Source organism: Coregonus lavaretus (assembly GCF_964263955.1).
Source record: "Coregonus lavaretus genome assembly, chromosome: 15".
Taxonomy (NCBI): domain Eukaryota; kingdom Metazoa; phylum Chordata; class Actinopteri; order Salmoniformes; family Salmonidae; genus Coregonus; species Coregonus lavaretus.
The window spans coordinates 28418060-28443806 of record NC_140002.1 but is presented as its reverse complement, the minus strand read 5'-3'; the positions used below and the strand labels follow the sequence as shown (position 1 = coordinate 28443806).

The 25747-nt window shown below is 41.8% G+C and overlaps 2 protein-coding genes across 2 annotated transcripts; both read right to left on the bottom strand.

Annotated features, from left to right (window-relative positions):
• Nucleotides 1–7908: 7908 nt before the first annotated feature.
• Nucleotides 7909–15352, bottom strand: acat1 (acetyl-CoA acetyltransferase 1). Its single transcript, XM_084178023.1, has 12 exons — nt 15230–15352; nt 14806–14853; nt 14544–14661; nt 13204–13299; nt 12986–13086; nt 12433–12576; nt 12083–12233; nt 11842–11937; nt 11390–11503; nt 9187–9251; nt 8449–8606; nt 7909–8349 (listed from the first exon to the last, which is right to left on the bottom strand). Exons 1-12 carry the CDS (start codon nt 15278–15280, stop codon nt 8229–8231), a joined length of 1263 nt encoding a protein of 420 aa, XP_084034149.1. The 5' UTR covers nt 15281–15352; the 3' UTR covers nt 7909–8228.
• A 4438-nt stretch (nt 15353–19790) lies between these two features.
• LOC311142665 (collagenase 3-like) lies at nt 19791–24853 on the bottom strand. Its single transcript, XM_084178321.1, has 10 exons — nt 24727–24853; nt 24099–24343; nt 23679–23827; nt 22051–22179; nt 21750–21911; nt 21408–21543; nt 21117–21250; nt 20739–20898; nt 20509–20612; nt 19791–20189 (listed from the first exon to the last, which is right to left on the bottom strand). Exons 1-10 carry the CDS (start codon nt 24826–24828, stop codon nt 20089–20091), a joined length of 1422 nt encoding a protein of 473 aa, XP_084034447.1. The 5' UTR covers nt 24829–24853; the 3' UTR covers nt 19791–20088.
• Between the last annotated feature and the right edge of the window lie 894 nt (nt 24854–25747).

The following is a 25747-nucleotide window of genomic DNA, read 5'->3' as shown; positions in this document are numbered from 1 at the left end:
TTAAAACACATTTTTCATTTTTATACAGGACAAATCTGAGGGGGCAATTGCCCCTGTGCCCCCTTTGGGCATTACGCCTCTGCTGCCCACCAGGTCACCTCAATCATACATTCAGGGCCTCCTGTAGCTCAATTGGTAGAGCATGGCGCTTGCAACGCCAGGATTGTGGGTTCGATTCCCATGGGGGGCCAGTATGAAAAATGTATGCACTCACTAACTAAGTTGCTCTGGATAAGAGCGTTTGCTAAATGACAAAACGTAAATGTTCACCACTGGTGTGGCATAGGCATAGATATAGGACACTGCATGACCAAAAGTATGTGGACACCTGCTCGTCGAACATCTCATTCCAAAATCATGGGTATTAATATGGAGTTGTTCCCCCTTTGCTGCTATAACAGCTTCCACTCTGCTGGGAAGGCTTTCCACTAGATGTTGGAACATTGCTGCGGGGACTTGCTTCCATTCAGCCACAAGAGCATTATTGAGGTCGGGCACTGATGTTGGGTGATTAGGCCTGGCTCGCAGTCGGAGTTCCAATTCATCCCAAAGATGTTTGATGGGATTGAGGTCAGGGCTCTGTGCAGGCCAGTCAAGTTCTTCCACACCGATCTCGACAAACCATTTCTGTATGGACCTTTCTTTGTGCACGGGGGCATTGTCATGCTGAAACAGGAAAGGGCCTTCCCCAAACTGTTGCCACAAAGTTGGAAGCACAGAATCGTCTACAATGTAATTGTATGTTGTAGCGTTAAAATGTCCCTTCTCTGGAACTAAGGGGCCTAGCCCGAACCATGAAAAACAGCCCCAGACCTGTATGTTGTAGCGTTAAAATGTCCCTTCTCTGGAACTAAGGGGCCTAGCCCGAACCATGAAAAACAGCCCCAGACCATTATTCCTCCTCCACCAAACTTTACAGTTGGCACTATGCATTCGGGCAGGTAGCTTTCTCCTGGCATCCGCCAAACCCAGATTTGTCCGTCAGACTGCCAGATGGTGAAGCTTTCCAGAGAACGCGTTTCCACTAATCAAATCAAATTTTATTTGTCACATACACGTTTAGCAGATGTTATTGCGGGTGTAGCGAAATGCTTGTTCTTCTAGCTCCGACAGTGCATTAATATCGAACAATTTCATAACATATACCCAATACACACAAATCTAAGTAAGGAATGGAATTAAGAATGAATACATACATACATACATACATACATACATACATACATACATACATACATACATACATACATACATACATACATACCTACATACCTACATACCTACATACCTACATACCTACATACCTACATACCTACATACATACATACATACATACATACATACATACATACATACATACATACATACATACATACATACATACATACATACATACATACATACATACATACATACATACATACATACATACATTACAGTTGAAGTCGTAAGTTTACATACACTTAGGTTGTGGTCATTAAAACTTGTTTTTCAACCACTCCACAAATGTATTGTTAACAAACTATTGTGCATGACTTGTGCATGACACAAGTAATTTTTCCAACAATTGTTTACAGACAGATTATTTCACTCTATCACAATTGCAGTAGGTCAGAAGTTTACATACACTAAGTTGACTGTGCCTTTAAACAGCTTGGAAAATTCCAGAAAATGATGTCATGGTTTTAGAAGCTTCTGATAGGCTAATTGACATAATTTGAATCAATTGGAGGTGTACCTGTGGATGTATTTCAAGGCCTACCTTCAAACTCAGTATCTATATCCACAGTAAAACGAGTCCTATATCAACATAACCTGAAAGGCTGCTCAGCAAGGAAGAAGCCACTGCTCCCAAACCGCCATAAAAAAGCCCAGACTACCGTTTGCAACTGCACATTGGGACAAAGATCGTACTTTTTGGAGAAATGTCCTCTGATCTGATGAAACAAAAATATAAATGTTTGGCCATAATGACCATCGTTATGTTTGGAGGAAAAAGGGGGTGACTTGCAAGCCGAAGAACACCATCCCAAACGTGAAGCACAGGGGTGGCAGCATCATGCTGTGGGGGTGCTTTGCTGCAGGAGGGACTGGTGCACTTCACAAAATAGATGGCATCATGAGGAAGGAAAATTATGTGAATATATTGAAGCAACATCTCAAGACATCAGTCAGGAAGTTAAAGCTTGGTCGCAAATACAGTGAGGGAAAAAAGTCCCTGCTGATTTTGTACTTTTGGCAACTGACAAAGACATGATCAGTCTAATGGTAGGTTTATTTGAACAGTGAGAGACAGAATAACAACAAAAAAATCCAGAAAAACACATGTCAAAAATGTTATAAATTGATTTGCATTTTAATGAGGGAAATAAGTATTTGACCCCTCTGCAAAACATGACTTAGTACTTGGTGGCAAAACCATTGTTGCCAATCACAGAAGTCAGACGTTTCTTGTAGTTGGCCACAAGGTTTGAAAACATCTCAGGAGGGATTTTGTCCCACTCCTCTTTGCAGATCTTCGCCAAGTCATTAAGGTTTCGAGCCTGACATTTGGCAACTCGAACCTTCAGCTCCCTCCACAGATTTTCTATGGGATTAAGGTCTGGAGACTGGCTAGGCCACTCCAGGACCTTAATGTGCTTCTTCTTGAGCCACTCCTTTGTTGCCTTGGCCATGTGTTTTGGGTTATTGTCATGCTGTAATACCCATCCACGACCCATTTTCAATGTCCTGGCTGAGGGAGGGAGGTTCTCACCCAAGATTTGACGGTACATGGCCCCGTCCATCGTCCCTTTGATGCGGTGAAGTTGTCCTGTCCCCTTAGCAGAAAAACACCCCCAAAGCATAATGTTTCCACCTCCATGTTTGACGGTGGGGATGGTGTTCTTGGGGTCATAGGCAGCATTCCTCCTCCTCCAAACACGGCGAGTTGAGTTGATGCCAAAGAGCTCGATTTTGGTCTCATCTGACCACAACACTTTCAACCAGTTCTCCTCTGAATCATTCAGATGTTCATTGGCAAACTTCAGACGGCCCTGTATATGTGCTTTCTTGAGCAGGGGGACCTTGCGGACACTGCAGGATTTCAGTCCTTCACGGCGTAGTGTGTTACCAATTGTTTTCTTGGTGACTATGGTCCCAGCTGCCTTGAGATCATTGACAAGATCCTCCCGTGTAGTTCTGGGCTGATTCCTCACCGTTCTCATGATCATTGCAACTCCACAAGGTGAGATCGTGCATGGAGCCCCAGGCCGAGGGAGATTTACAGTTATTTTGTGTTTCTTCCATTTATATTTGCAAATAATTGCTCCAACTGTTGTCACCTTCTCACCAAGCTGCTTGGCGATGGTCTTGTAGCCCATTCCAGCCTTGTGTAGGTCTACAATATTGTCCCTGACATCCTTGGAGAGCTCTTTGGTCTTGGCCATGGTGGAGAGTTTGTAATCTGATTGATTGATTGGTTCTGTGGACAGGTGTCTTTTATAAAGGTAACAAGCTGAGATTAGGAGCACTCCCTTTAAGAGTGTGCTCCTAATCTCAGCTCATTACCTGTATAAAAGACACCTGGGAGTCAGAAATCTTTCTGATTGAGAGGGGGTCAAATACTTACAGTATTTCCCTCATTAAAATGCAAATCAATTTATAACATTTTTGACATGCGTTTTTCTGGATTTTTTTGTTGTTATTCTGTCTTTCACTGTTCAAATAAACCTACCATTAAAATTATAGACTGATCATTTCTTTGTCAGTGGGCAAATGTACAAAATCAGCAGGGGATCAAATAATTTTTCCCCTCACTGTAGGTCTTCCAAATTGACAATGACCCCAAGCATACTTCCAAAGTTGTGGCAAAATGGCTTAAGGACAACAAAGTCAAGGTATTGGAGTGGCCATCACAGACCTCAATCCTATAGAAAATGTGTGGGCAGAACTGAAAAAGCATGTGCGAGCAAGGAGGCCTACAAACCTGACTCAGCTCTGTCAGGAGGAATGGGCCAAAATGCACCCAACTTATTGTGGGAAGCTAGTGGAAGGCTACCCGAAACATTTGACTCAAGTTAAACAATTTAAAGGCAATGCTACAAAATACTAATTGAGTGTATTTATGACCCACTGGGAATGTGATGAAAGAAATAAAAGCTTAAATAAATAATTCTCTCTACTATTATTCTGACATTTCACATTCTTAAAATAAAGTTGTGATCCTAACTGACCTAAGACAGGGAATGTTTGCTAGGATTAAATGTCAGGAATTGTGAAAAACTGAGTTTAAATGTATTTGGCTAAGGTATATGTAAACTTCCGACTTCAACTGTATATGGACAAACAATGACAGAGCGGCATGGACTAAGATACAGTATAATATTATAGAATACAGTATATACACATATGAGATGAGTAATGCAAGATATGTAAACATTATTAAAGTGACTAGTGTTCCATTTCTTAAAGTGGCCAGGGATTTATATAGGCAGCAGCACCCTCTAATGTGCTAGTGATGGTTATTTAACAGTCTGATGGCCTTGAGATAGAAGCTGTTTTTCATTCTCTCGGTCCCAGCTTTGATGCACCTGTACTGACCTCGCCTTTTGCATGATAGCAGGGTGAACAGGCAGTGCCTCGGGTGGTTGATGTCCTTGATGATCTTTTTGGCCTTCCTGTGACATCGGGTGCTGTAGGTGTCCTGGAGGGCGGGTAGTTTGCCCCCAGTAATGCGTTGGGCAGACCGCACCACCCTCTTGGGAGCCCTGCGGTTGCAGGCGGTGCAGTTGCCGTACCAGGCGGTGATACAGCCTGACAGGATGCTCTCAATTGTGCATCTGTAAAGGTTTGTCAGGGTTTTAGGTGCGAAGCCAAATTTCTTCAGCCTCCTGAGGTTGAAGAGGTTCTGTTGTGCCTTCTTCACTACACTGTCTGTGTGGGTGGACCATTTCAGTTTGTCAGTGATGTGTACACCAAGGAACTTGAAGCTTTCCCCATTTCTCCACTGCGGTCCCGTCGATGTGGATAGGGGGGGGGGGGTGCACCCTCTGCTGTTTCCTGAAGTCCACTATCATCTCCTTTGTTTTGTTGACGTTGAGTGAGAGATTATTTTCCTGGCACCACACTCCCAGAGCCCTCACCTCCTCCCTGTAGGCGGACTCGTCATTGTTGGTAATCAAGCCTACTACTGTTGTGTTGTCTGTAAACTTGATGATTGAGTTGGAGGCCTGCTTGGCCACGCAGTCATGGGTGAACAGGGAGTACAGGAGGGGGCTGAGCACGCACCCTTGTGCGGCCCCAGTGTTGAGGATCAGCGAAGTGGAGGTTTTGTTTCCTACCTTCACCACCTGGGGGCAGCCCATCAGGAAGTACAGGACCCAGTTGCACAGGACGGGGTTTAGTCCCAGGGCCTCGAGCTTAATCATGAGCTTGGAGGGTACTATGGTGTTGAATGCTGAGCTATAGTCAATGAACAGCATTCTTACATTGGTATTCCTCTTGTCCAGATGGGATAGGGCAGTGTGATGGCGATTGCATCGTCTGTGGATCTATTGAGGCGGTAAGCAAATTGAAGTGGGTCTAGGGTGACAAGTAAGGTAGAGGTGATATGATCCTTGACTAGTCTCTCAAAGCACTTCATGAGCTTTACACCACTCCAGCCGACGCTTGGCATTGCGTATGGTAAGCTTAGGCTTGTGTGCGGCTGCTCGGCATTGGAAACCCATTTCATGAAGCTCCCGACAAACAGTTATTGTGCTGACATTGCTTCCAGAGGCAGTTTGGAACTCGAATCCACTAATTTGAAGGGGTGTCCACATACTTTAGTATATATAATGTATAACTAAACACCTCTCCTTCATAGATGACTTAAAGGCAATCAATAAATTGAAGTGAAAAGATGACATAATTGTTCTTACTGTGTAAACAAAAGCCCCTTGTTCTCTGCCCATTTTGTCTTTCTTCTTGGCTGTTAATCAATAAACAGGCAAGGTGTTATGACCAGGTTCTTGAGAGGATATTGACACACAACACTCACTTGAAATGTCTCCACACTGAAGCTTTATGGCCTCAGGACTTTGATACACTAGCTAAGTACTCAGTCAATATTTAACATGCCATATGACTGTTCTCTGCCTGGAAAGAAGGGGATTCACTATAGGCCTAATGGGACAGAACCACATGACTGTTCTTTGGCATTGGTGGGCTGAACATTTATGGAGGACTAAAAGTGCCACAATTAAATAAATAAATACACCATTAAATAATTACTTAAATGTGTCATTAATTAATTCAAATTAGAATTAAATACATAAATGTGTAATTAAATGTATCATTAATTAATTCAAATACCGATTCATTTTATGTAAAATACATATATAATTATTTCACTATTTACATTTCATGATCCTGCATTGCAGTGATTCATGAATTACTTAAAACTGTCAAACTGACCCATCAAAGTCAGTGGGCGGGGCTAACGCGAATCTAGTCTGATCCATTGCTTTGGTCTGAAGTAGAGTAGGCCAACCTGGATAGAGACAATGGAGGATCTCCGTGAACTTTCCAGGGAGTTGGTTAGAGACATTTTAAACTTAGCAGAGGATGTAGAAGCAGGACCTGCTGACATTATCCGGAATTGATTTGTCTTGGCTTGATGCAGAGGGTAACCAATCAGGCGTTAGGTTCCGCCTACCAACTTTTGATGGGTCAGTTTGACAGTTTTAAGTAATTCAGGAAGCACTCCAACGCAGGACCATGAAATGTAAATGTAAATAGTGAAATTATTATATATGTATTTTACATAAAATGAATCGGTATTTGAATTAATTAATGACACATTTAATAACACATTTATGTATTTAATTCTAATTTGAATTAATTAATGACACATTTAAGTAATTATTTAATGGTGTATTTATTTATTTAATTGTGGCACTTTTAGTCCTCCATAAACATTTGCTTTCTTCTTTCAGGTAAATCAACTGGTTGTTTTATGTAATATAACCATGGATGAGAGGGACTGAGGTAATGAAGGAAAAAAGTTTTTACTGACAGCAAGTCACTTCCTAAGTTCCTTATGATATGATGCCCATGCATGAAACTGAAACGTCTAAAAGAAACACTGGGCTACTTCTCACTTCTATCCTACCAAATCTTGTCTCATTGACTCAGCTGTTGGAATACGAGAAGCCTGGGCTTTCGAGGCAATCTTAATACCAACAGACAGATTTTCCTACGATTACTTGGAGAGCGAAGTGGCCATATGTTATAGTAGTTGCCATCATCCATACATACTGGTGTTGAGATGTGTCTAAGATAAAATCATCTTTATCACAACAAACATTATAATACTGACAACAGAAATGTTCTTTAAATTGCACATCTAAAAAGCCATAGGCCTATAACCTCACCAATCACTGCCTTTGTGTTCAGAAGGCTAAGACAAAGAGAATTACATTACTTACTTAAAAATATTTTACTAAGCCCTCTGACTATTAGAAACAGACAGACCACTACACCCCCTTGTGGCCAAACCCAACAACAGTAGGACATTTTTTTAAATGTCCTATTCAAAAGTAAAAAATAATGAAAATGTATCCACCTACTTGACGCTTCCTATAAGGATCATAGGCCATTGAAGAATGTTCTCCATCTCAATCGGTTCAGGGGATGTTTTTCAAGTTGAGGCAGCTTTCGGTCATCTCTGCCTGGACATCTCTCCAAGTGTTCTTGGGTTGGCCTCGGAAAATGTATCCATCTAATTATAAAACATATTACCTTCACATATGATATTAACCTCTATGTTTTGATACGATACATCTTATCATGAAAAGCTCTTTCAACAAAAACGGTCATTGTTTAGTGGCTACACATTTACAGTAAGGATAGGTCTTATGTATAACAATGAAGACAAGAAACCAATGATAGAAGGCTCTTTTTTCATAATAAACTATTTATTCATCTTTACAGTCAAAGTTAAATATAAATTGCCTCTTGCAACAAACGTTCATCAAAAACAGGAGTGACTTAAACATGAGAGTCATATCAGTTTACGTGTACAGTAGGTTAGTTGACCAGTAAGGCTGCCGGACTGGAGCTTGTTCATGTCAGACACATGATCTAGAGTGATACGGCATGGTCTAAAACATGAAATGTACATCCAACAGTGGTTTAACAGCTCAGTTCAGGCAGTTTATATGCTTGTCTGATAACATATTTAAGGGGAAGAGAGAAGATAAAGATTCCTATAACTTCTGGATGATGATAGAGGAGGCTCCACCACCACCATTGCAGATCCCAGCCAGGCCGTACTGGCCAGACTTCAGAGCATGTACCATGTGTCCCACGATTCTCGCCCCCGACATCCTGAGAGATTGACAGAATGACAGAAAGTAAGCATCACAAAGATCTGTCTTTTCCCCCCTTATTATCAGGCTTTTATTTGTTTATCATCATGCTGCTTACCCAATAGGGTGTCCCAGGGAGACAGCTCCTCCATTGACATTGACTTTGCTGGGGTCGATGTCCAGCATCTTTACATTGGCCAGAACCACAACACTGAAGGCTTCGTTGATCTCCCACATGGCAATGTCCTCCTTCTTTAGCCCTGCAGCTGCCAGGACCTGAGGACCATAAACATGTCAATTTCTTTATTTCTTTAATTATTTTACCAGGTAAGTTGACTGAAAATCCATGATCATTTATAGCAAATATGTGCTGTCATTCAATTGAATTTAACAAAGACAGATGATTTTTTGCACTACGAGAAGCTATATTCATGAGTCATGTTGCTGTCCCCATCTCTGATAACCCATATTATCTAAAGGTACAGTGATGATGATAACCACAAGTTACTTGAAACAACCACAACAGCAGTCATTCTGTTAAAGGGACATCAAAAATAAATTAAAAACTTCATATCAATCTCCAGCACTACCCCAACATCAACATACTGTATGAGAAAAGGCAGGTTTCTATGTTTTGTAGTCAAAAAGATAGAGGAAGATACGTTTTTCCATTGGCATCATCAGGGGTGCATCATGTGATTTCAACCAATGATGAGCAGGCATTGCCTACAACTTAGTAAAAACGTATTTTCCTCTATCTCTTGTACAACAACACATAGAAATGCTGTATTTTCACATATGTTGATGAATAGGGAGTTGAAACATTTGGAAATGTCCCATTAACACTCAGACTCACCTTTGGTACAGCAAAGGCAGGAGCGATGGGGAAATCAATGGGAGCAGTAGCTGCATCAGCAAAAGCTAGAAAATAAGAATAAAAAAGCTTTTAAGACATTTTATTTACAGGAGCAACATGTCATATTTTAGCCATCATTTTGATTTCTTCATGTTTTTTGAATGCCATTGCTTAGAAATGCCTAAAATGCCTTAGTACTGCATCTTGATCATAATCCAGAAAACATATGTTTCAGGTACGTGAAGAAGTTTTGTATTACTAATGTTTTTGCTATTGTTGTCAACATCACTAATGAGACCCAATCGTAATACAAGAAGTTGTAGAGACAACAACAGCTGGACCGGCTAGTTGCGGTAACAGCTGATTAGCAGCATCACGAGGCATTCTAAAAATTGTGTTTTACTCTTTCTATTCCTTTGCTGCTACTGGTATGTGATTGACACTGGGTTTTAGTTGCAGGTGGAAATGTTACATGTATAACCTTTAAAACTACAGTTGAAGTCAGAAGTTTACATACACTTAGGTTTCGGCTAGCCGAAACGTTTGACCCAAGTTAAACAATTTTAAGGCAATGCTACCAAATACTAATTGAGTGTATGTAAACTTATGACCCACTGGGAATGTGATGAAAGAAAGAAAAGCTGAAATAAATCATTCTCTCTACTATTATTCTGGCATTACACATTGTTAAAATAAAGTGGTGATCCTAACTGACCTAAGACAGGGAATTTTTTACTAGGATTTAATGTCAGGAATTGTGAAAAACTGAGTTTAAATGTATTTGGCTAAGGTGTATGTAAACTTCCGACTTCAACTGTATATTGCGCGGGGTGGGAGATGAGGAAATGTTGGACGGGCAAGGAGGCATGGCTGAGTCAAATAGGAATCCTGACTTAATGAAGTGGTGATTAAAGAGCTCAGCCATGTGCTCCTTGTCAGTAACAACCACATCATCAACATTAAGGGACATGGGCAGCTGTGAAGATGAGGGTTTATTCTCCAGATCTTTAACTGTTTTCCAGAACTTCTTGGGGTTAGACCCACAGAGAGAGAACTGCTCCTTAAAGTAACTAACTTTGGTCTTCCGGATAGCCTGAGTGCATATATTTCTCATTTGCCTGAACGAGAGCCAGTCAGCCTGAGTATGCGTGTGCCGAGCGAGTCGCCAAATGGAATTCTTGAGGTGGAGTAACTCTGCCAGATCACGGTTGAACCAGGGGCTTATCTTTATTGATATCTTTATTGATATCTATATCTTAATTGTGTAAGTTTACAATGAAAACGTTTTACCATCCCGCAGTGGCGGCCACGATTTAGCAGCGGCGGTTCACCGTTGCTAAATGCATATAGGGGATATACTGCTCTTTAAACAGCTTATCACTTTAACCTGAATTGTAAAATGAATAGCAGATTGTCAATGAAAGTGTTGTTAAAGCTGCAATATGTAACTTTTTGGGCGACCGGACCAAATTCACATAGAAATGTGAGTTATAGATCTGTCGTTCTCATTAAAAGCAAGTCTAAGTTGTAGATATGTTCTATGTGCGCTATTTCTATGCTTTCTGTTTTTATTTATTTTTTAAAACATACAATCTACCTGCAGTGAAGTCGCTCAACATTTACATTACATTCGGTCATCTAGCAGACACTCCCATCCAGAACGACCCACAGGAACAACCAGGGTCAAGCGCCCCGCCCAAGGGCACATTGACAGATCTCCCAGCAAGTGAAATCGGGGACCCTAATCAGCAACCTCTCGGCCACCGGCCCAAGCTCCCAACCGCCAGGCTACCAACCATCCAAGATCCCCCACAGTTCCCCCGAGAGCTGCCCCTCAACCATCCAAGACCCCCCCCCCCCCGTGTGCGCACATACAAGCGCTTGCGTGGCATCAGTGTCATAAAAAAAACCTGTTAAATTTTGACCTTTTTTTACACCAGCTTCAAAACAGCTGAAAATACAATGTTTTTGGTTATTGAAAATATATTTCACAGCGGTTTAGATGGTACAATGATTCTCTACACTATAGTTGCTTGTGTTGTCACATAAATTTAAACTATTAGAATTTTAGCAACCAGGAAATGACAGAGCTCAGGATGTTCCTGGGAATCCCCCTGGATTGTTATCTCTACAAACACGCTGTGTGCCAAAGCATTACGTAACTACAGTCTGGTACTGGGCTGCGTGGGGGGTGGAGCCTTACAGACGATCCTGGCCAATGGGGTGACGCCGAGTCTCTTTGCCGCGTCGGACGTCATGAGAACCAGAGCGGCGGCCCCGTCGTTCAGCGTGCTGGCATTAGCTGCAGTCACCGTGCCTGGAATCCAAATCACCAGTCAGAATCAACTTAATCTGCACACAGAGAGGTTTGTCTCAAGCACATCAGAGAGTGTTTGAGTCAGTCTCTGTCCTTATGCAAATTTCTGAAGACGTTTGCTTTATGCCCATTATCATGGATTACCATTACCTTGGGCTACCATGAAAAAAGGATATCGACCCAAGAGTTGAAAAAACAGACGCATTGAAAAAGACATTGAAATTGATGTCTATTTTTGGCTTTCTGTAAGCTCAGATGCCCCCCTACTCAGTAATATATAAGCAAACATGCAGCAGACACCAGTTCAGAGGCCTATCAACTAGGACTAGGGTACTTACCATTCTCCTTTTGGAACACTGCTCTCAGTTTGGGGACTTTGCTGAAGTCCACGCGCCTCCACTCCTCATCCTCTGACACTACCACATCAGGCTTGCCTGCAGAGGAACAACACTATGTCAGTTACATGCATCTGACAACTGAGAATAAGCCTATGGAGAAACATGGTAACATGGTTTGGTTTAGTTTATTTAGATATCCATTAGTTATTGAGGTGATATGTTATAGGATACCATCCTTTACCTTTCTGAGGGATGCTAACAGGGACAATCTCTTTCGCAAGCAGTCCTGATTCAAATGCTGCTTTGCTGCGGCTGTATGAACTGATGGCGTAGGCATCCTGCTCCTCCCTGGTGATCTGGCTGTTCTTGGCTGTGTTTTCTGCACAGTTTCCCTACACAGTAAAATCCATTAAAACACATGTAATCCTCTTCAAAATTCAAGAACTCAACTACTAACCATTGCTTACTCTGTCTCCAAATGAATGGAAATAATAATGTCTGGACAGTGGTCAGCAAGAACAACCCAACACATACACTCCTATAGAGAACACCATTTGCTTTATTTAAATATTTAATACAGTGAGAAAATACCATGTGGAATTTGTTGTAGACGTCAGTGAGGCCGTCCTTCACGATGAGGTCCTCCATCCTCACACCTCCGTAGGACGGAGTGTCCCTAGTCATCACGTAGGGGACATTGGACATGCTCTCCATACCGCCTGCCACCATCACATCCTAACACATTCACAGTCAGTGGGAGAAATAAAAACTACAGCAACCAGTTTTGTTTCTCAGGTAAAACCTGAACACTTTTTAAGGAGATTATTCCTATGTTACATGATGCAACACTTTCCATAGAAAAATACTGGGTTTATTAGATAAAGATTAACGACATGGTTATATTTTGGTCACAATGACCTTCATCGGACATCTGTAATCTGTGTGAGCGCAATATTTGTTATGTAGTAAAGTCCTGTGTTCTTCCATGGAGTGTTGCACCTCATATAGGCCTACCTAACATAATGTTTTGGCAAACAGAGTAACACACAGTGATATTGCACATGATCAGACCAGGGGTAATAGCAGCTAAGTCTGGTCATGTCGTGATGTTATGGTAACACAGTGAGCTGTTATGTTACTGTACCTGGTGTCCACACATCAGACACTGGGCAGCCAGCATGATAGACTTCATCCCAGAGGCACACACTTTGTTGATTGTTGTTGCTGGAGTGGAGAAGGACAGTCCTGGGGGGGGGGGGGGGGGGGGGGGGGTAAAAGAGTCTATTAGCACACCTGATAATGTGGTGTGTGTGTGTGTGTGTGTGTGTGTGTGTGTGTGTGTGTGTGTGTTTCTGAACATACCTGCGCCAAGCAGGGCCTGTCTTGTAGGGGCCTGTCCTTCCCCAGCCTGCAGTACATTTCCCATGTAGACCTCCTTCACCTCCTCAACTGGGATACCTGGCCACCATCACACAATATACATCTTACGGTTTAAAAAATGGACTGTGCGGTTTACATTTCAGATGCAATTTACAATGTTGTTTTACTAGCCTAACTGCTGTATACTGCTTAGCGATTAACCGAAGTCAATTCAATTATTTGAATTCCATTTAGTTGGGGTTTTTTGTGAGCTTAATGTGCACATTGAGCAGTTTCTCTAGAGATAAATCAGATCAAGCCCAAACTGTGCGATGTAGTAAGGAGTTGTAGATTCCAACAGGCCAATATTCTACATAGTTTAGTGCAGACAAAAAAGATCAGCTTTAATATTGCAGATAGATTGTAGCTTCCATCAATGTAATTGTCTGCATCATTTCCAATCCCCCATATATTTTCCTTTATCACCCTCCCCTTAATTGGAATAAACTAATGGACAACAACACTTAGGCTTCTACTTCCAGCTTATACATACTACAGTAATGTTACGGACACAATGTATTTTACAATAGTAAAAGATGGAGATAAATCAGATCAAGCCCGAACTGTGCGATGTAGTAGGGAGTTGTAGTTTCCAACAGGCCAATATTCTACATAGTTTAGCGCAGAAAACTTGGTAATTAACGACAATGACCATAATCCATTGCACGCCTACTTGTCCGGTCTGTGTTTCTTTCACGCCTGCTACGTAAAAGAGACAGAAGAATGTGCGATTAAAGGATAGAGAGCAGTTGCTTCGCAAGGTATCTCTACCTGAAAATACATGATCTAAGTGATTGATAGTTGGTATTCAACAGTCATAAAAGTATGCCTTATTTACTTTGAAGAACTACTAAAATAGTGATTTTGTCAGACAGCATAGGCAGCAGCTCTATAGAGGTGAGATAATGACTTGGAATGAAATAATAATGTCCTCAAATAAAACAAATGTAATATACACAACTGAAACATTTTATTAAAGTAAAGTAATGTGAATAAATGATGGCTAATAAGTGACAAGCAGTAATGGGCAGTCACTACCATCATGGGACTTTTATTAACGTTTTATTGTCACAGCATACAACCCACATAATGCATTTATGTTTTAAAAAATGTATCGAAACCGAAAACCGTGATTATTTTTTAAGAATCAAACCGAAACGTTCTCAAAAAGCATTAATCGCTCAGCACTACTGCTGTATCAAAACATGCATGTAATTGTCAATCATTTTACTGTGAATGAATGTAATGATGTAAAGTCTTCATGCTTCATATCACACTCATACCTGCTTTCTCAATGGCTCCTTTGATGGCGATGGAGCCCAGTTTGGTGGCGGGTACGGCTGCCAGGCTCCCTCTGAAGGACCCCATCGGGGTGCGGACGGCACTGACGATGACCACTTCCTGAAATGACTCATCAAAGTTTGGCAAAAACCATTTGTAGCTTACTACATTCTCACTCACTCAGTCATTTCAATGTGTCAAGTTAGCTGCAAAGATCCTGGAAAGGGTCAACTATGTTCCAAAACATTTCAGTCACATACTCACATTTAAAGAAGGGCGAGTTGAATAGGTCCTTGACAGGTACTTGTGAGCCTGGAAGGGCAGAGGAGGGATATGACTATTAGCAGGTAGGTACTGTTTTGTTTCATAACAATGGTCAGTGTGTGAGGGGTGGAGGAACGTTATGCTACATTCAGCCAGCTAGCAATCTGATTAGCTACTACTGCTATTATTGAGGTGTAGTTACAGCAATATATTTCTGGGAGCCAACTAACATTAGATAGCAAGCGTACACATTACAGGGATTGCAGTAGCTAGCTAACTATATCAGATAGATAGCTAAGGTTACATGGCAGGCCTTTTCTTTGTAACCGGCTGTCAAAACAACAATAGCCTGCTAGCATGTGCATGCATCCGATAAAATGAGAACGAATGCTTCCCCACATTGATTTTGGTCACCCCCACTTACCAAACGCTTGCAAAGTTCAGAACGAATGGTTAAAAGTCCACTTGATGACATAATGTTGAACTGCAACGGAGGACTGTTTTGCACAGTTGGACCTATTTCACCTTCACCCGACTTGTACAGAATCAGACCAATCAGAGCGAGAGGTGTGTTAGCAAAACGTCAGTGCGCATTGTGGTCATTGTAGTAAGAAAAAACGACGACTTGTAGTTCTATAAAGAGCTCTACCACAGACAGGAGTAACCCAGGAACGTCACAGGGGCTATAAAGCTGAAGCATACGTTTAGAACGGTTTCTCCGGTAGATGGCAGAAACTGAGGTTTTGTTTGAAACTACTAGTAAGTCCAGTGAAGCTAATAGTACAGAAAGTGAGAATGAGTGGGTTACAGTGTCGAAGAAAAAGGGAAACAAGAGAAGTAAAGCTATGTTGGAAAATAGGAAGCCACTAGAGTCGTGTTTGGTCGGAGTCAGGGTTTTGGATCAATGTTACTTGGGATATCCGTTTAACGTCTCCAGGAAAATCTGGAATGTGTTGGAGGAAAGTGTGGAGTCGGTGAGAGTCACAAGAAGTGGTCTTATTTTGATTTGTTGTGTGTCTGCGGAGCAGAAGAAGCGTGTTTTAAGACTCTAAAAGATAACGGAGTTGAACGTTTCCTGCATGGCGTCTATCAAGGGGGGTATTTCTGGGGTGGCGCAAGAATAAAGGCAGAGGATATAACTGAAGACATCGATGGAGTGGTTGGTGCACGTCAACTGAACTGTATGGTGGACGGAGAAAATAAATTAACCTCATCCATGCTACTGTTCTTTGATGAAGAGACTCTCCCTTCTCATATAAAGTTAGGATTCATGAGATACCCTGTAAGAGCTTTTGTGCACAAGCCCCTTCAGTGTCATAAATGTAAAATATTTGGTCATGTGTCAAGTGTGTGCGTAAGGGAAGAATATCGTATGCCAGATGAAGGGAACTGTTGCAACTGTGGAGGTGAACATGCGCCTGAATTCTTGGACTGCCCTGTTAGGGTGTAGGAGAATGAGGTGGCAAGGGTAAGGAGTGTCCAGCGTGTCTCCTATTTGGAGGTGGTGAGAAAATTGGAAGGAACGAGTGGCGGGGAAGAAGCAATGGTAGTGGAGCCACCACGACCAGTGTAGGTTTCTCATCAACCGAGGGATAGTGAAATGCTACATGTTAAAAATGTGGACTTTGTATTATTTATTGCAATGGACATAAACTGTACAGCACAAGCGGAGAAGAAGTCTAAGAACATTGGAATCATTGTGAATGCCGCTGAACGTTTTTTGGGTCTTCGTGATTTCACAGCAGAGGTCGTGCAAGAAATCCTGTCGGTGAATGTACCCCCATCACAGGCCCCTGAGCCTGTGTTGGGATCTCTTTTGGAGTGGACTGTGATTGAAGAAGTGTGATGGGTTTTCTTAGTTGACGTGTTTTATTTTGTATGATGTCGTTTTCCCCCTTTCCCGAAATGTTTTTTAGTTTTGTTTCTTATTCCTTACCCCGTCCAGCTGGTGGCAGTAATGCACCATTAACATTGGATGCCAACCACAGTTAAACCCCATCGAAGAAGAACGGTTTCTCGGTTTCATAAAACAACAGGTGTAGCGATAAGGAGGGACAAGATGGCGGAAGCTGAGGTTTTGTTTATAACTGCTAGTGAGTCGGGTGAAGCTAATAGTACAGAAAGTGTGAGTGAGTGGGTTACAGTGGCGAAGAAAAAGGGAAATTAGAAGTAAAGCTGTGGTGGAAAATAGGAAACCACTAGACTCGTTTTTTGTTGGAGTGAGGGTTTTGGATCAATGCTACTTGGGAAATCTGTTTAACGTCTCGAGGAAAATCTGGAATATGTTGGAGGAAAGTGTGGAGTCAGTGAGAGTAACAAGAAGTGGTCATATTTTGTTTTTGGTGTTTTTTGTATGGACTTTCGTAGAGGGCGCCTATCAAGGGGGTTATTTCTGGGGTGGCGCAAGAAATAAAGGCAGGATATTATTGAAGACATCGAGGGAGTGATTGGTGCACGTATGGTTTCTTATTCAATACCCCGTCCAGCTGGTGGCGGTAATGCACCATTAACATTGGATTCCAATCGCCGTTAAACCATAGCGAAGAAGAATACTTTCTCATCACCAAATATGGTAATGAAGGACGTTTAGTCGGGGGTAGTGGGAGAGGATGGAACTACGTGAAACTGGGCCGGCGTTCTGCTGATTTTCTCATCGATTAAACATCTGATCTCAACACATTTTTCTGTTCCCAAAACTAGTATCTGTTATGAACACAGTGTACTAAGTTTTATAGACTTGACGCATTGCCAAATCTTTACAATATTCCATTGCTCATACTCATTGGCCTTTGTATTTCATTACAAGAGGGACATTGCTTGGTATGGCAGAGCGGTTCTGAGTTTTCTCATCAAAACTGTACCATGACAATAACAAAAGATCTAGCAGTCTAGGCAGTGGCGCAGTGGTCTAAGGCACTGCATCGCAGTGCTAGCTGTGCCACTAGAGATCCTGGTTCGTATCCAGGCTCTGTCGTAGCCGGCCGCGACCGGGATACCCATGGGGCGGCGCACAATTGGCCCAGCGTCGTCCAGGGTAGGGGAGGGAATGGCCGGCAGGGATGTAGTTCAGTTGGTAGAGCATGGCGTTTGCAACTCACTAACTGTAAGTTGCTCTGGATAAGAGCGTCTGCTAAATGACTAAAAATGTAAATATAATTTCCCTAAATAATTAGTTTAGTTATACCTTGTGGTATACTAAATCAGTGTGGCATGTAAAAGATTGAGTTCCTTCATTGTTATTCTCTATCTATGTTATTATATTCCTTCCAGTTCTCTGCTGCCAATGACTGGAACGAACTCCCTCACTAACTTTAAGCGTCAGTTGTCAGAGCAGCTTACCGATCACTGCACCTGTACACAACCATTCTGAAATTAGCCCACCCAACTACCTCATCCCCATATTGTTATTTATTTTGCTAATTTGCACCCCAGTATCTCTATTTGCACATCATCTTTTGCACATCTATCATTCCAGTGTTAATACGAAATTGTAACTATTTTGCACTATGGCCTATTTATTGCCTTACCTCCATAACTTACTACATTCGCACACACTGTATATATATTTTCTGTTTGTATTTTTGACTTTATGTTTTGTTTACCCCATATCTAACTCTGTGTTGTTGTTTTTATCGCACTGCTTTGCTTTATCTTGGCCAGGACGCAGTTGTAAATGAGAACTTGTTCTCAACTGGCTTACCTGGTTAAATAAAGGTGAAATAAAAATAAAATAAAAATATTATCCATTCCATTTGTTATGCTTTCATGTACCTTAATACAGATACCCATTGGGGGTCCTACTAATCACCCCAAACAACCCAAAACAGGTACCAAAAAGAACCCAAAAGTACCCCAAACAACAAGAAGCATCCAACTGCAGATTATGCACCCCGAGGCCACCTGGTCTGCAAACCTCAAAGTGCTTGCGTCTCAGTTGGTATTTGCGCATGCAGTGCTCTTAATGCCCTGGACCAGAGCTATAATCTGTCACTAGCTCTGTCCAGGGCATAGCTGGTAGCTAGCTAGTTCTGGTCTACACTAGCTCTGGTCTAGGGCATAGCTAGTAGCTCTGGTACGCACTAGCTCTGATCCAGGGCGTAGCTAGTAGCTAACTAGCTCTGGTCCAGGGTATAGCTAGTAGCTAGCTAGTTCTGGTCCACACTAGCTCTGGTCCAGAGCGTAGCTAATAGCTAGCTAGCTATGAACTGCATTAACTCTGGTCTAGCTCTGGTCCACACTAACTAGCTATGGTCCAGGGTGTAGCTAGTAGCGCTGGTTTGCAGTAGCTCTGGTCCAGGGTATAGCTAGTAGTTAGCTAGCTTCTAGCTAGTAGTTAGCTAGTTTGGACCAGAGCAAGTACGGACCTGCGATACTAGCAATGCCCTGGACCAGAGCTAGGGTGGACCACAGCTATCTAGCTACTAGCTATGCCTTGGACCAGAGCTAGTGACAGATTATAGCTCTGGTCCAGGGCGTTAGAGCACTGCATGCACACATACAAACTGAGACGCAAAAATACCCCCCAAAAATAGCACTTTGAGGTTCGCATACCAGGTGGCCTCAGCATGCATAATCTGCAGCTGGTTGCTTCTCATTGTTTGGGGTTGTTTGGGGACGTGGTACTTTTAGGTTCTATTGGGTACCTGTTTGGGGTTGTTTGTGGTACCTGTTTGTGGTTGTTTGGGGTGCCTGTTTGTGGTTGTTTGGATTACCTGTTTGTGGTTGTTTGGATTACCTGTTTGTGGTTGTTTGGGGTACCTGTTTGTGGTTGTTGGGGTTTGTTTGGGGTTGTTTGTGGTTGTTTAGGGTACCTGTTTGGGGTGATTAGTAGGACCCTCTGTGGGTTGTATATTTGTTTAAGGGAATTGTTTGGTAATGTCATCTAAGGCTTCATCAGCAATGGATCAAATACAAATCTATGCTTCATAATGTTTCCACCATAAGTCCACCATAGTAAAAGGCAAAAAATCACAATAACTCAGAAATCACAATAACTTGGAATTTATTTGAATATGCAAAGTGTAAAAATGTGTTTGGCCTTCATTCAAGACATTGATTTCTTCTGATTATTTAGGTTACGATTTAATCAAGAAACATATCAAATAATTTAGATACATGAATAGATATTTAAATAGATATGTGACAATATGTATTAGAAAACAAATCTGTAAAATTTCTAAATTACAACAACATTACGTATTAGAAAAAAAATACAACTGTTATTTGGCTGCATTCATTGTTGTTCACGGCTGCTACTTTAAACGGCTCATGAGGCTCGATGTTCTAACAGGGCAGGAAGTAGCTGTTTCCTAGCACGCGTAACTGTCTCCTGGTCCTCATGCTGTACTCAAACACGTAGGAGCCACTATAAAGGTAGGTGAAGCCTGTAAAACCATATAGGGTAGAGAGGTTAGAGACATCCCACTGGGCACACACTGGTTGAATCAACATTGTTTCCACGTCATTTCAATGAAATGACGTTGAACCAACGAGGAAAATACGTTGAATTGATGTCTGTGCCCAGTGGGATGCTGCACTGACAAACTATCAATACTCAACATCTAAAATATGCATTAAAAGGACTATTCAGGAAATTTTCTTATGTTAAATGAAAACTGTAGAAGGTATGAAATCATATTTTGTATATTTCCATATGATTGGCTTGTAATGCACAGTTGTGTTTAGATGCTGTATCACACTCACTTCGGACTTGGAAGGCTGCAGTCACTTTGCTTGTCATGCCTGGGAACCCTTCATCCACACGCTTGGGGAAACCTTTGTCCATCCTTTTCATTTCCTCATCGTAACTACAGTAACAGAAATATTAGTGAGATTGTGATACTCTTGACATCAATATCTAATGGCAATATACAGTACATAGAAAAGTGAATAAAAATGCAATAACTTGTAATGATAAACTAGACTCCACTAACCTGTAGTAGTAGTCACCAACAAAGAACAAGCTCTTGCGAGAATCTACATCGTACAGGGCGGCATCTACTTTTTTCACGGTACTGGGCAGACCCAAGCTGTTCAGGTTTCTGGGATAGCCGGGGACGATGTCATAGCCGGAGAGAGCCCATACCTGACGATCTGCAGGGACAGAGACAGTATTACTGAGATATGACTCTTAACAGGTTCACGTATTCACACAGTATTCAATACAGTCATATTGTATAGTGTACTAGCCTGTAGTGTATGAGGCTAGCTCTATAAATGGCTGTAGCCTCCACTGTTCTTGTCTCTAGACATGTTATGGAGACTACAGCCATACCAGGGCTAATTTGAGGCATTTGCTGACTCTGCCATACCTTTGAAGAGGAACACTCTGTCAGATAGCTGGCTCTCGTAAGCAGCATTGATGTTGTCGGGGAGTCCAGGCCAGAAGGTCTTGATGAGGTTCTGCTGTGGTGTGCTGCTCTGAGAGTAGCTACGCCAGAAGAACCTGAGGATGGAGGGAGGACATGAGGACGTTAGAGCTCTGGATCACATGAACAGGCAACCTGTTTTCCTGGGAAACTGTGTAATTCATTGACTGTTTTTGAGCTGTAGGTTACCATAAGTCACTGAACATTTGATCTAGGCTACATGATTTGCTATACCTGCCCTTGAAGAACATCTTCTCCCCATGCAGAGTGGTGACAGCATCCAGAACCAGGGTGGGATCACAGGCATCAGGGGTGGAAGGGGGTGTAGGATCTGGCTTGTCTGGGTTGGGGTTCACATCTGGGTTTGGACCTGGAGGACACAGATACTCATCAATTCAAGTTCCTGTAAAAAATGCACAGTTCTCAAGTCTCATAATTGATTTACTTGGAGATCAATAATATAAAGTATTTGGCCTGAACCTTTTTGTTGATCAGTCAAAAGCAAACAAAGTGGAATACAGCAATATAAAGCTAAAGCAAACTGGGCAGAAAGAGAAAAGATAATTGAATACTGACCATAGATGTACTGGATACCGTTGACGTCATCGCGAGGCAGAGAGAAGGTGCTGGGGTCTGTGTAGCTGTACACTGGGAACATCAGTGCTCCAGGGTCGTTGGAGTGGCTGAGACCGAGGGAATGGCCAAGCTCATGTGCAGCCACCAAGAACAGGTTGTACCCTATATGATAATAATACATAATTACAGATCTTCTACTCTTTTGTGGCAATTATCATGACATGTCACCCAGGATTGTCCTAGAATTGAAACAGGGTAAATTAAGTCATGTTCCACATATTGTTGTGATAGAGAGTCTCACCTCTGGTTGAGCTAAAGCTGAAGTACTCGTCATCATCAAAATGAGCATCTCCTCCAATGTCAGGACCAGGTGAGAAGGCATGGGCCAGGGTGCCATCCGGGCCATCGAAGGGGTAAGAATCACCATGATCTACACAGATGGGAGAAATCATAGTTTGAGCCATCAGAGACGAGGACAAATGCATACTGTATAAACATTTATATTCAAATTATTTATATCAAATGTTAGTTTCTTAAAACCGATGCACTTATAGGGAGCCCATCGTAACACCTCAGAGGGTGAAATATGGCAGAGTGGCTCTAATAACACCCTTTCAACTCATCAAACTGTAAATACGGATTATAGTGAGGGGCGAGCAGTGACATGATACTGATGCCACTGTGGATGTGTGTGTTTAAGACTACGAGTGGTGATGTTGGTTATGTAAGTGGTATCTGGGTGTCTCTCCATTCTTTCAACACATCAAAACATGTACAAAACAGATTAAAGTGCAGTAGCATGCCACTGAGACCATTGTGGATGTCTGTGTTTAAGAGTGGTGGTGATGTTGGTTATGTAAGTGGTATGGAGCGGAGGGTGCCCCTGAATAGGCCTATACCTGCACTATGCTCTGACAAGAGGAATGTAAACAGTGGATCCTCCACAGGTATCTCCCTACAGCCCTCCCTTTCTAACCCTGCTATACAAAAACATCCTGAGAGCCTTTGAAGTGTCTGTGTGTCTTTCAAAACAAAGCACTGTACAGTACATACTGCATGTTCCCTTTTTAAATGGATGCATTCTTTGTGAACATGTACAGTATGACATTTTCGTACATCAGCTTATTAGTGTATTATAGTACACTGTAAAGGGGTTAACGTGAATTTGACAGTAACTTACAGGCAGCTAGTGGTTAGTAAGTTACTGTATTTCATATTGCAATATACCGACTGTATTCTAAGTATAGTATCTAAGCATGTACTGTGTAACTACACACAGTACAATACTGTAAAATTGGCTGTATTAGACTGTAATGAATGGATGAATGAATTATATTCACTGAGGGGAGGTGGGGTTTGTATTTTACTGTAATTACGTGGGATTGGTGCAAACAGGTTGGTAATTTGAGGTTGAGCATTAAAGGTTTAAGACTTGCAGCCACTCTAATCTGTCCCCTATACATTGTAATTGATGGGGCACTACTACCACATACCAGTTAAAGTGGAACAGCACTCTCACTAACAGGTGCAACAAATATAGCCTCTTTCAAGGCCCACCACATAATATGTTAATGAGCCAGACAACAATGCCATGCACTCACTAGTGGAAAAAAGGTTTTTGGCACTCCAAAAATACGATCTGGTACTGTATTCTGTGGGATGGAATTACACTACCATTCGAAATACAGCAATTCCTTCCCCACCCACAAAATGTTCCCACAATGCATCATAATTTACAGTAAACGTTTCACAGTATTTTACTATACCAAAATTACTGTATAAATTACAGTTTTCAGTTACAGTGTAGCTTTTAAAAACATATCCAGAAACCCACGCAAGTACTTCCAGGTTAGACTTTCTTAATATTGAATGAATTCTGTTTCAGTTGGTCACATTAACATTGCGTTTGGTAGGATAAAAGTTGCTTACTTCTGGTGCCGAAGGAGATCATGATGTCAGCGGTGCCGCTGTAGATGCGGGTGAACCTCAGGGGGGAGACCTTGGCCCACACCTGTAGTGCTCTCTCTATGGAGTTGTCCACCTCAGCCACAGACATGTCAGGGGTGTAGTTCTCAATCCTGAAGAACACAATACACCAACAGTCAAAACATTTCTCAATGTTGAAAATAATTTTTTGGTTCAGCAATCCCTGACAATCTCAAGGCTTATCACTCTAACTTGATGTTTGCAAATACAAAAACGTTATTATCCACACTAAGTGGATACTTGCCTTTGTGTTTAAAGACCACCTGATTGATATTGCAATTAACTAAATGTTAACATTACAAGCTCTATTTTGTCTTATACACATTTGACCGTGGTGTATTTATGCTTTCTCACTCCTCTCACCTGTAGGTAACCTGGTTGGTCTGCCACTTGCGATTGTCGAAGGTGGTGAAACGGCTGGGTTGGACATCAGGTACCCCACAGCGTGGCTTCTTCATCATCGTCACGGTCTCAGCGTCCAAGGTGCCTGTCACCTGGAGGCCAAAGAACGTTTGCATCTCGCTGACCTTCCTGCTCCGCTGGCTGGGCCCCCGTCTGGCCGTAGGACCCGTCTCCTCTGTCAGGTTAAAAAATCTCTTCAGGTACGTCTACAGAAAACAGAGCAAGCATGATGTTAATATGATAGGACATTATGGTGCCATTTACTACAGTTATGAATATAATATCCTATGGTAGGTGTACAAGGCTCACACAGCAAGAGTTAAAATAAACAACTACTTTACTGTGTTATGAGTATAGCAACTAACTAAGCAGGGATTTCAATAGTTCTTGCACTTCAATAGTTCAACATAACTCATTAGAATGTATATTCATTTAGTCTTTATTTAACCGGGTAAGTCAATATTCTGTTTTGCAATAACAACCTGACCAAGCCATATGATGTTACATGTACACATCTGTTCTATCATAATAATTTCAGTTGTAAAACCCATATAGACCCTTCTAGCAAAAGATGTGACAAAAAGCATACCTCTGCAAGAACTTCATCTTCTTCAGTAGGTGGCGATATTGGCAAAGAGTAAACCACTATTGCCAGGTTGACTAGTAGTAAGCACAGAATGAAAGTCTTCATGCTTCTTCCTCGAGAGCGTCTTGTTTGTGTGGTGTGTGGCCAGGGGACGTCTTATATACACCTAAAGCCTGTGAAGTTAAGCAATGTCAGTGAGTCATCGCTGGCAAAACCCCCATCATCAAATAAGAGGAAGGAAATCAAGGTGATGACAGACACCAAATACATTTTCCACAACAAAGACATTTTGACGAAGACAAAAACACTGCCTTAATCGAAATTACTTTTCATAATGTACTGTAATGTACTATGAATTGGAAGAAAAAATACCCCAAAAGCTGTATTCAGACACAAAAAAAGCTTGAAATAAAGCTCAACAAGCTTAAAATAAAAAATAAATCAATAGTCATATCCGCTAAATAATTGGTATATTGACTTATATTTGTCTTACTTGCTGACATCAATCTATTGTGTATTTTACATTCTAAATTACTAAGTGCTAAAAACACTTAGTGTACTTAGAATTGTAGAATGTATCACTCTCTCAGAAAAATGTGTTATTGCATGTATAAGAGGGAAGGATTCTCTCCATCATCTTAAGTAATGTGTAAACGAGTGATATGACATTGATTTATCAAAACAAAAGTAAATATAAAAAAGAAAGAGAGAGGACACCGATGCGGCCCCAAACTACTTTAGTGCAACGGCCCATGATGCCCATCAATCAAAACACCTGCGCCTGTAGCACTATAGCCCATCAGATGTGGAAAAACACCATACATTGGGAGTAGCACAGGGTCAGCCGCAGTGCAGTGCCTCTGGCACTATGATTGGGTTAAGGAGAAGATCTAATACCAGGTGCATTCTGGTTGTCAGTTCATTTTTAATACCCGGCCTTGGATTCGAACCTTCTGGCTACTGGTCCTCTTCTCTAGCGTCTGGGCCTCTAGTGTAATATGTGTGTAATATATACATTACTGTA